The 12,319-nt window shown below is 40.6% G+C and overlaps 1 protein-coding gene across 2 annotated transcripts in view; it reads right to left on the bottom strand.

The window, feature by feature from the left end:
* rxrgb (retinoid X receptor, gamma b) overlaps positions 1-11,912 on the bottom strand; it is a 36,403-nt gene extending 24,491 nt beyond the window's left edge. The window contains exon 1 of one of the 2 annotated variants that reach the window (XM_058072204.2): positions 11,683-11,912. In XM_058072204.2, the coding sequence (XP_057928187.1) occupies positions 11,683-11,713 (31 nt within the window). In that variant the 5' untranslated portion in view covers positions 11,714-11,912. Of the gene's footprint in view, positions 1-1,055; positions 1,216-11,682 lie in introns of those variants that run through there. The other variant, XM_078790092.1, reaches the window with a different exon arrangement.
* Between the last annotated feature and the right edge of the window lie 407 nt (positions 11,913-12,319).

Raw genomic sequence — 12,319 nt, 5'->3', positions numbered from 1 at the left:
TAGCTGTGCAATTATGAAAATCCCAAAAGTAAATGTCAATGGAAAGCATGTATCGTCAGTGTTTTTTGATTCTAAATGTGACAGGACATGACAATACGTCCCGTTTAAGAACAGAAATGAAAAGGGCATGACTGCACACACAAGCACAGATGCCGACTAATGGTCTGAGTACAGTATGTGTGGCAGTAAAAACAACTCATCACATCAACACCTCCCACCACATCTCTGAAACACAGGAAGAAGCAGACGACAAAAGCAAAGCAAGCAATGATGGATGAAGGATGCTGGCCAGCAGATGCACAGCAATGAGCGCAAGCAGGATGGGGTGGGTGTGGCTGTCGATTGGAAAGGGCCGAGTGTTGAGAGACATGCAGATAGTGAAGGACGAGGCAAAAAGTGGGGCGGGGGTGTTCCCTGTCAGGGGGGGGGTTCCCTGTATTTGAGTGTTGCGTTGTTGGAGATGTATGGTTTGAATGAAACAATCAATAAACATCTGCATGGAATGAAATCAATGTAATTCACTAATCTGGCCATCATAAAACAATCCTTGGCACTGTATAATAAAAAACCAAACATTACTGCACTACATAGATTACAAAATTAAGATTTTAGTATATTTATGTATATTTTTTCATCAATTTCATCAGTTCCTTATTTATGTTTCCTGTTTTATTTTATTACTTAATTTTTTTAAACATTATAAATCAAATTAATTTAATATTTTTGCTGAAAAATCACATGAGGTATCCAGTGTCTGTTTTAATGAACCTGTTGAAGTTACCACATGTGGTTCCATGCTTTATAAGTCAACATTTTCAGTGTAACCTACACTGAAGACCCAACACAACAAAGCAGCACACATTATTTGCTCTGATGGAAAGATAAGTTTTAAAAAGAGCATTCAGGGATTAGAGGTATTACCATGATACATCTGCTAGCGCTGCAACCTTGTGTGGGAAAAACACAGAACATAAAAGAAAAGAACACACAACTGACCCTGATGTACCTCTCATTATTACTATCCCCTGCAAGGATGCAGCAAGATGACTACTCACAGTGGCCATAACCCAGCTCCCTCCCGGCTTCACCTCCAGCTGCTGGTGACGCTGCAGGTTGCCACATGCCTTCGGGTGCAAGCGCGTGGCACCAGCAGGACGCCAATCACCGGCCTGCTTCTTCAGAGTCGAGTGATGGTGCGCTGATGGACTAAAAAATGAGGCGGAAACTCCGAATCACATTTTAGGAACAGTGAGGAGGTGGAGAGCAAAAAGAGGCGGAGTCCATCAGCGGCGGTTACAAGATTAGCCAGATTATCCTTCCCTTGAGATCAATCCCAAAGGAACTGTTTGCTACCCGACTGATGACACAAATCAACTTGTGTGTCTCTCTCTGTTGCAGGGGACACCTGTTACAGAGCATAGTGTCTGGCGTGGAATTGGCGGCAATGGTGGAGAGGGGGCACTCAAAGTAGCAGCAGGGAGGAGGGGGATCATACTTACAGTACAAGCTGTAGGTTCCAATTACTGCTTCTTAAAAAGGGTTCATACATGACTACACGGAGACAGTCACATTGTCGTCTAACAACATTTATGCACAGTGTACAAATGTAATCGTCTGTAATCGATGGCTACCATGCAGTACACTTCAGTTCACTTCAGTATGCTTGAATGCATTTTTCTGAGTTACAAATACAAAGGGTCTAAAATATAATATCATATATAGCAGTGTTGATATGTTACAATCTCGTCTTTGACATGATATCCCACTATTTACAGTATGCAGGGAAAGGATGCAGAGACAGGTGTGTCGTACAGGTAAAACATCTTTCATACAGCCGCAAACAGTTGTGGGGAACTCACAATAGCTGGCGCTTCCTTCCAAAGTGGCAAAAAGGACAAATAGATAATGTAGTGGGCAGCATCAAAACTTCTAAGCAGACATTCGTCCAAAGCCAACAAGACATTCACAATGAACCAGCAAATGAGATAAGCCACACATTCTCCTTAAGAAGCCAACTCATTACCAATCACGACCAACTGTGACTTGCAGCTTCCACAGATGCACGAGATATGAGGTAAAAGGGACTGAAAATAGCCCAAAACAGGAAGCACTTGCAAAATAAAACAGGAAATAAGGAGAACCAACACAAAAGAAAGCAACAAATCAAACAGAGTGTGACAGAGATCACAGGCATTTTAGTAACCATTGCCAGACATTGTGAGGAATGGCATTACTACTGTTATTGATACTGTACAATTGAAATATCTTTCCTTAGGGTGTACTCACACACATATGAATTCATACCATACTGGGCTTTGGCACGTGGGCTGGTCTACTCTCAATGTGCATTCGTGCGTCAGCTTGTTTTCTTGTCCTACCACTTTTATTCTGTTGTATTCCTGCAATTTGCCCAACTTTGTGGATTATTTCCTGTCCCTTTTTTAAGTCATTTTGATTACTTCTATTGTGAAAGTTGGCGGCTGTCGTTACTTGAGAGGAGCGATCATTTTAATTCAATGACGTCTTTGTCATGCACAATAATGTAGTTGCGGTTGAGTGTTCATTCTGTGGGTTTTGACTTTTGGAGTCTTTGTCCTTGTCGGTTATAATGAAGAATTGGCGAGTTGCAATGGCATTACAATCATTCTATGAGTCAACGATGTTGCATGCTTGCATGCAACCATGCTGTGCTGTAGCCAGCTACTGCCAATGGGCCATGGCAGACTACCTGTGTGACTTCCTGTGACACTGGCGGCAGGTATTTCTCAGTCACCAGTTCGGCCACTACTGAGCAAGTTTTGTGGGGTTGAGTCCGGGACCCCTAAATATGCAAACTTTAGCCAGGATACAATTTGGTATGGTATATTATAGAGGTGTCTCGTGTGACAAGATCTCCTGAGATGAATATTATGACAGAAATTCTCATTCATTAAAAAAATATCTTGTGCGCATAATAAATGAATTAATCACACAATAAATGAAATTCGCCTTAATATATTGCCATGTGCATGCGTGTCTGTTTTCTTCGTCTCCCGCTTCCAAAAAAGCAGGAAGAGGATTCACTCTGTCCATTGGTTTCAGCACATCTGTGTGTTTGCTCCATAGAACAATGGCATGAACAGAGTGAGCCCTTGTGTCAGCCATACAGTCTTTTTGTCTCAGTGGGTGGAGACAGGGCCTGTAGCGTACATACAGAGTGAAGAAAAGTGCAACGTAGTAGAAAGTAAATTAGTAGACTGCAATATATTGTCATAATATTTTTTCTTTGTACTTTTCTTAAAGGTACTGTTAAGATTTGTCTCGTAGACCCAATCTTGTGTATCGTCCCGAGTATATTGTATACCTCAAAAAGGCAATTTAGTTGGTCAAATAATACTAATTGTATATTTTTGTGTGTTTTGTTAATTAAAATGTGAAGAATATCATACCCGTGGTCAAAGGTACTATGTACATATGTGAAAGAGTTTTTCTTTGCCTCCGTCGCCAAAGAGCTATGGGGTTCATAGTTGTTTTAATATACAGTGTTGATTGGTTGACTGATGATTGGCATATGAAATAATGTAAATTGAATTAGAACCAATCTATGTGGAGTTTGCATTTTCTCCCTGTGTGTGTGTGATTTTTCACTGGTACTATGGTTTCCTCCCACATTGGTGACTCTAAATTGTCCATAGGTATGAATGAGAGTGTGAATGGTTGTTTGTCTATATGTGCGCTGTGATTGGCTGGCGACCGGTTCTGGGTGTACCCCGCCTTCAGCATACTGCCACAACCCTAGTGAGGATAAGCAGCATAGAAAACGGATGGATGGAATTAGAAAAAAAACATAATACATTAAATGAATTACGCAAACCCAAGATTCAGATTCCTACTCCAGCATTGTATCAGGTTCCTTAATTTGGTTGCATTTGCTGGCATGTTACCCCATAATGACGCCCTGGCCTATACACACCCTGCAGTAAAATATACAACCCTGATCAGGATTTATTTACCATTTCATATTGTACTCTACTGAACTGCACATTTTCTTGCCAAATTGTTTTTGTTTCTTTTTCAGGATTGAGTCAGACAATATCAGTATGAAATGGGCCGAAGAATGTTCCACCTCCTACCAAACATCTGTGATTCTCTTTGATGCCATGAAGTTCAAATATGGACTACTGGTGACATGGTTGGCTGCCAGTGAACTGTGATAGCTATTAATAATATGCAACATGTGCTTGGCTTTGGGCCGCCGTTCCTCATGTATGCCATTCCAGGAAGTCAGTAATTGTCTTGTTAGTATGCTGGACAGTAGGTCAAGCAAACAAGGAGAGAGAAAAGCGAAAAGCCAGATGCAAACACGGGCCCAAAATATACCTTAAAGACCATGGCGAACAATGCATGACAAAGCCCAAGTGGACCTAAATAAACCATACAATCCAGCGGGGGATTACATTTCTTGTCCTCACTAGGGTCACGATGATCATATATTTTGTACTTATATACTGTAAACGATCATTGCATTTACATGATTTCCTATGCAAAAATTGGATTTGTGTTCAAGAGTGTACCCATTAAATGTACTCCCTTTTTAACCTCTTGTTCAGCATGTCACTTGTCATTCAGTGTGTGAGACTACTAAATTTAGCGCCCAGGGTTAATTCACTGTGTTTTATGTGGGACAATGACACCACGTTCTATTATAACACAAAATGCATTTAAGGATTATTTCGGCTTCTCCCGTTGGGATTGGTAAAGTCTCTGTAGCGGTCGCGTCTGTCTGCTCTACCTCTTTCTTGTGTGTCTTTGCACGGCTGCTGTTGACAAAGGTATCTGATTACTGTTGGTGGCCGTCGTCCAAAGCAGTGTTTGCCAATTTGATGCAGCCTGGACAATCTGTTCAGTTATGTGTGTTGTTGGTAAGTACACATGCAGCAAGGGCTGTGCTGCCAGCTCCCTGTTCTAATGTTTATTTAAAAGGATATCGGGAGAATTTTGATGTGCTCGCAGATAATCATTTCTGTCTTGGACAGTTTATATTCTCAGGTTATTCGTGTGGATAATTGACATACTAGCCAACCAATTTTTTTGAAGATTATTTGAAGTGTTCTGTTCTGTTAGCTTCTTGTATCAAGATTCAGATTAAATGGTAATGGTAATCCTAACCCTTCTGTGACTCAGCAGTTACTGATGGTTTGATCACTTCCATGTTCCATCCATCCATCCATCCATCCATCCATTTTCTATGCCGTTTATCCTATTCGGGTCGCGGACGTTTGCTGGAGCCTATCCCAGCTGACTATGGGCAAGAGGCGGGGTACACCCTGGATTGGCACATATAGCCAAACAACTATTCACACTCATATTCATACATAAGGGCAATTTAAGAGCCGCTAATTAACTTGTTTATGGAGTGGGAATGTTTCAGGAAACTGGAGTATCCAGAGAAAATCCATGCATGCACAAGGTGAATATTTAAGTATTAAAAAAAGAAAATAAAAGTTAATAATGAATACATAAATAAATAAATCAAAATCAAAGTAAATAAATACGAGTTCATAAAGCGGTAATGTGTGTGTACTGCATGCAGTTATTACACAATTAATGAAGCCATTTCTTAACGCAAACACCGCTGCAGCCTGTGGGCCTTTCCGAGGTCCTCTGCTTGATTAAAGCTGGAATTAAAACAAGGCTTTGACCTTCTTCACTAATGACTAATTACTGACAATTAGCCCTGAGAATGGCCTCCCTTGTGCTCCCTTTTCCCTCAACCCTGTTTCTCACCATAAGCACATGCGCCAATACACATACACACACACACACACACACACACACACACACACACACACAATCCAGTCATGCAGCCTTTTCCCACTGACACACACTTTCAATACTACAGAACGTATTGTGTGCTAATGCATTAGCACTCAAGCGGAGAGAGAATCCTTGAACAAACTTGCAGACACACCCTCCCCTACCTGTGTGGTTTGTTTATCTCTGCGGGTAAGTGGGTGTGGAGCGCTGTGTGGAAGGGCTCGGCAAGTCAGCGAGCAGGTTTTTTTCTTTAATGCCGTCAAAGCTTTACAGACTAATAGTATAAAACCCACATTCTTGAAGTCACATGACAGCGTTCAGCCAGACAATGAGTTAGCTATATGTTAAGACTGCATGTTGGGAAGTTGAGCTATATATGTGAATGTGAGCGTGACCTCAGGGAAAAGTGATGTGAGTTCACTTCACCTCCTCCCTTTACTTCTTCTTTAACAGTTCCCCTTCCTTGCATCGTCCCTGTCATGAATTTTTCACTTATTTAAGTTCTCATCATCAAAGAAAAGACAAAGAGGGCTGTAATCGTCAAAAGTAACTCTGGGAAAAGATGAGCATGGACCTTCGAGTGAATCAGATCACGTTTTGTTTCATCCATGCGGCACATTTAGGATGAATTAATGTCCTTAATCCTCACCCAATGCAAGACAAGAAGTCATATTTATGGCCCTGTTTTGACGTACGCTTTGTCAGTGGCATTTTAAGGTGTGATTTGTTTATCATGTCATAGCCAAGACATGGGTGATAGAAATTTTTATGACTCCCTTTCATCACATTAAAGATCTAACAAACTTGACAGATGTTGTTCACTGTTTTATTGGATATTTGTCTTATGCAAAATTTGATTGTTGAATTTAATTTAAATGGTCCCCTGTCATACAAAACATACAAGACTTTTTTAAATGGTGTTCTAACAATAATACAGTTCAAATAAATTTACGCTAAACTTTTACCTCGGTTTGCATACGTTTCCTGGTTAGCATACAATACGGCACACATTTTGTCGTGTTATTAATACACTGCGTGAGTTCATCTGTGTTCTTAGTGTATTGTTATCACAACGTCCTTCATTTCAAACTAAGAAGCTAGTTACAAAATGGCAACTGGAACCGGACTACATCAGCTACATTACAGTTTTACAGACATAAAACAATTCTAAATGCATATAGATGACAAATTAAAAAGATACATGAATATGCAAAGTTACTTTTACCATTGAAGACGTGATTGTTGATGTGAATGTTCCCAGTTTTATTTAGAGGGCTTCTTCGTCGAAATAGGTATATCCCAATGACAGCATTGTAAGCTAACTGAAATTAACTCATTTCCTCTTGTTAACACACAGAAAAGGGAAAGAAATACGTTCCTTATGTTTCACATAAGGATTGTGAATGTTGGCAAAATTCCAAAAAAGTGCGGTTCCCCTTTAATGTACAGAGTTACAGTGTGTAGGCAGTCCTTGTGTTATGTTTTGTGGTTCCCAGAAATTGTTAATACTGTACAAAGAGAAAAAGAGAAGTAGTTAAATGCATGTATGCGGCTGTAGAAGACAGAGGCAGAAGAATACGCAGTATATAGTGAGGATGGACAAGTCACTGTTGTTAGTTAATATTTTTCCTTTCATTAGGTTTCCCAAGTGTGAGGAAGGGCTGTCAAAAATAACAAGTTTACTGCGGTAACTCAATCATTTAATTCCATTATTTTTTTTTAGCATAATGAATGCATGATCCGCATGGCAAGCCACACCTCTCTGTTATGACGGCAGTTGGACGCCCATTATATCGTCCCCAACACTTTTATTCTGACCTGAACACATCAATTCCAACAATTCCAAGGAATTCCAACGCCATTATCTCCAATTTGCAAGCACATCTTTCCGTCATCCTCACCACACTCACACAAGGTGCATACACTCATCTCTCATCACAACATCTTCATTGTGTGTGGATGTGTGGTCTAAATGAACAGAAACACAAAGAAAAACAATCCCTGGTTATTCCTATCGCTCACTTTGCATCTCTTAATACAGAAATACAATTTGATGCACTTAAGTATGCTTGGAAATCCCTCATATACATGAACTGAACTTCAATTACATGGTGTCTTTGAACACAACCCCTCACAACACGGTTATAATGTGATTGAAATGTTTTGCTACTATTAATGAGACTAGTGGTTTTTTAAATAGATTTTCTGACATGTGTGCTACCTTTTGCCATGAGCCATGTATACATACAAATATATTTAAGTGTATATTTAAATATATTTAATACATTTGTCCTGCTGGCTGATGTGGTTAGCGTGCAGGCCACACAGCGAGAAGACCCGAGTTTGATTCCACCCTCGGACATCTCTGTGTGGAGTTTTTCCTCAGCCATTCCAAAAACATGCTAGGTTAATTGGCGACTCCAAATTGTCCATAGGTATGAATGTGAGTGTGAATGGATATTTGTCTATATGTGCCCTGTGATTGGCTGGCCACCAGTCCAGGGTGTACCCCGCCTCTCGCCCAAAGACAGCTGGGATAGACTCCAGCACACCCACAACCCTCGTGAGGATAAGCAGTAGAAAATGAATGGATGAATATTTGTCCTGTCTTGTCCTGTATTTTTCTGTTCATGACATTTGGCATATTTCAGACATAGCTGTAAATGGTGATTAATCATGATTTATTAAAACTGTGATTAATCTGATGAAAATGTCAATCATTTGAAAGCCCTACGAATTAGACATCATAAAATCCTCAGAAAAGGAAGAGACGCTTAACAACAGTGATTGCATGCCAGGTCCAAGCTGTTCAAATGCCACACTCATCATCAAGGATAAAAATGGCTTCTTTGAACATGTGTATGGATCTCCTTCTATGAAATGGAGTGTGATAACTGAGCAGCGTAGTGGTCTTATGGACTTCCATCTCCGCCCCTTTCAGTGTGCAAGGCAATCACATGGATAAACGTCAGGAGTTGCTGTTTTTTATGACTGTTTTATGACTGTGTTTTGTATGACTCTATGATTCTTGCATTTGCTGTTTTTATTACTGTGTTTTATGTCCTTCATGCGTTCTGTGTACAATGTGAGTGACTTAGGCTTTAGCACTGCAACACTCACAGATGTGACATATCAAGATGCTGATGATTATTGCACAGGCCTGCCTTAGGCTGGACACAATAAAAGCCCATTCCAAAATGTGCAATTTTATCACACAGCACAATGCCACAGATATCGTACGTGTTGAGGGAGGACGCAATAGACATGCGGACTGCAGGAATGCCCATGAATTGAATGTTCATTTTTCTATCATAAGCTGTCTCCAAAGGCAGTGTGGCGAGAATTTGCCAGTACATGGTCTGTGGTGGTGGTGGTGGTGTGATGGTATGGACAGGTAAATGTTATGCACAACAAATGATGGCATTTTTAATTTACAGAGATAGTGTGACAAGATCCTGAGACCCACCGTTCATCCATGACTATCACCTCACGTTGCATGATAATGCACAGCCCCATGTTGCAAGGGTGGGCACACCATTCCTGGAAATAGAAAACAGCCCACTTCTTGCATGGCCAGCATACGAACCATAAATGTCACCCGTGGAGCATGTTTGAGATGCTCTGGCTTTCCGTTCAGCAAAAACAAAAGTGTTGTGTTGATATTTCTTTAGAGTGCAGGCGTTGAGCAGAGGTGCTCACACTTTTTCAGCCTTTGAGCTACTTTTACAACGACCAAGTGACAAAAGATCTACCTATTACTATAAATATAGAAAATATACAGTATATATTCAATTTCAATGTACATTATACATGTACTGTATATCAGGGCTGCATGCACTTTCCAGGATGTAAGTTAGAAGTAAAATCTAAAGGTAATCTTTGAAACTATTATACTAAATACTAATGATTAGTATTTCACATTCATTTCCCAAGTTTACATGTAATCAAACTAGTTGACATGATAATTATATTCAATATGGCAGTAGAGATAATTACACATCAAGTTCATGCATTAGCCCAGTTAGCATTTGCTATCTAACATCACCGATATACAATAAATGAAAATGATAATGCAAAAGATAATGTAGCCAAAGTCAAAGCTACATATTGAAAAGCTTGGTGATCAACGTCATGGACACCACTGAGTAATGTACATGTCCAACTAAAACTCGATTTTCTTGTCTGAATTCCATCATCAAGGCTACATTTTGGACAACTCACAATACATTATTGTGGGACCTGCGAGACTTATTTCCATCCATGCATTTTCTATACCGCTTATCCTCACTAGGTTCGCGAGTATCCTGGAGTCTATCCCAGCTGTCTCCGGGCAAGAGGTGGGGTACACCCTGGACTGGTCGCCAGCCAATCCCAGGGCACATATAAACAAACAACCATTCACACTCACAATCACAACTGTGAGACTTATTTACAGTTTATGAAATATAGTACATTATTGGACCCTGATATCAAATTTACTGCTTATTCACTTCTTATAAATATTTATGTTTTTCTGTTCAATGTGGTCCTAATCATGTCTGGCTGCAGGCCTTATTTAATTTTATACCTACAATACGTATACCTATGGACAAAAAAAGGATCTGCGGACAACAAATGGCCCTCTGACTTTGGATACTGATGCTGTACAGGCAAATTTAGACTATGGACTTGCAAGAAAAAGACATAAAATGACATTGACTATCAACTCTTTCGCAGACAATTTCAAATTCCCAGATGTCGTGTGAACCACAGACATGCTAGAAATACTCCGTATCCGGTCTGTGAGTACCGTTGTGGGCTTCCCTCTTCATGGCGTCCCATCCAGATGTCTCTTTCATTCCCCTGGGAGGCACGCTGGTTTGTGGAAACAATTTTCAGCCTCTCTGAAATGGTGCCGAGATTTCTGCGATAACATAATGAGGCTGTTTGTTGCTGAAAAGGCCCTATTTTATGTTATTATTTCATGCTGCGCAATTATGTTATCTGAGCCACACACCCTTTCTTAGAAAAACAGCACAAATTATAGAGAGTAACACACACATAGTTCTATCAGTACTGATGCACAATATAATGAGGTCCGAAATGATAGCTGCAGAGAGATACGAAAGTCAAAAGTTGTTATAAAGATGTGTTGAAGGCATTGGGTGTTTTTATATTCTGCTATTTCTACCAACTCAGATTTCACCAAAAGCTTGTCAAATACACTTTTAAAGAGCGGCATTCCCCAAACAGTGTGCATCACAAGATATCGATAAAAACATAGCAAGTGACTCCAGAGGCTTAAGCACAAACACACACACAAACAGTTCCTTTGGCCAACTGCAATCCACGTGTTGCCCAACTCCATGAGGCTGTAAAGCTGTCACATAAACAATTCTGCTAATAGAAGGGGAAAGAAGACAGAAGGAAAAAAAACGCCATCAGCTGGTTCAAGGGCAAAGCCATGGAGAAAGAGCAAGCTTTACTTAGCAAAATGACATCAGGGGGGCTATGTGGGATGGATGCCCTCCATACTGACCCATGCAAGCGACAGAGTGCCAGAAGTTTGTTTACCACCACGAATTTGCCATTTCTTTTGTCTGTTTCTATGCGGTGAATTAAGTTCCAAACAGGTCATAAATTACATAAGCTGCAATCAAAGTGCCAACCCCTGACCTTGCCTGACCACCACAATCACCAGACTTTTTTTTTTTACAACACAACAATAATTGTACAGGGAACACCACAACACTATCAGCGAGGGGGCTGGTGGTTAAAGTCCAGAGAGAGGACGCCATGGCCGGGGAACACTCCACCAGCGAAGTACCCCCCACTCCGTTCTTTCTATCTACGCGACGTAGTAAGAACAGACGGCTTTAAAAGTGTAAATATGAAAATCGTACTTACTTAAGTGTACATACGGATCGTTGCCGTCCATAACGGTGCTAGTTGTGGCTTCGTAGCTGTCCTATAGAGTCGGCGGTGCTCGGCATCCCAGCGCATTCCTCTCCCCGGGGCCGGACTGAGAGTGTGTGCGAGGCGGCTCTAACGCCCGGGGGGCCCGGCCAGGGAGGAGGAGGAGGGGCCGGTCAAAAAGCAGCACTTCTCCCAATGACAACAGTGGTGGTCCGTATCAAGCTCCAACACGATCCGGATCAAACGTCTCACCCGACCTGTGTTTTTCTCTTTTTTGCGTAACATGGTGGCGTTCTTTTTGATCAAACAGATAAAATAATGTTCTTTTAAAACAAGATAAAAAAAAAAAATACAGACACTCTGTCAGCTGACATTCCAGGAAGCAAATAGTGAGATAGCGATACGTTTTTTAACTTTTTTGAAATAATCCTAATTGCACTGAAGCAGTTTTATCGGTGGACATAATACTAGTGACCGAGTTATAAGATTTTTAATGGTAAAATTAAAAACAAAATACATGTGTTTTCCCTCCTCCCAAAAGAATGCTTTCTAAATCAGTGAAATCATTTCATACTATCCATCCATTCATTCATCCAGCCATTTTCTATACCGCTTATCCTCATTAGCA

The sequence above is a fragment of the Doryrhamphus excisus genome, linkage group LG4, assembly GCF_037039965.1.
Source record: "Doryrhamphus excisus strain RoL-2023G ecotype Guam linkage group LG4, RoL_Dexc_Guam_v1.1, whole genome shotgun sequence".
Classification (NCBI taxonomy): Eukaryota; Metazoa; Chordata; class Actinopteri; order Syngnathiformes; family Syngnathidae; genus Doryrhamphus; species Doryrhamphus excisus.
The sequence above is the reverse complement of the archived record's forward strand: the minus strand, read 5'-3'. Positions and strand labels throughout refer to the sequence as shown.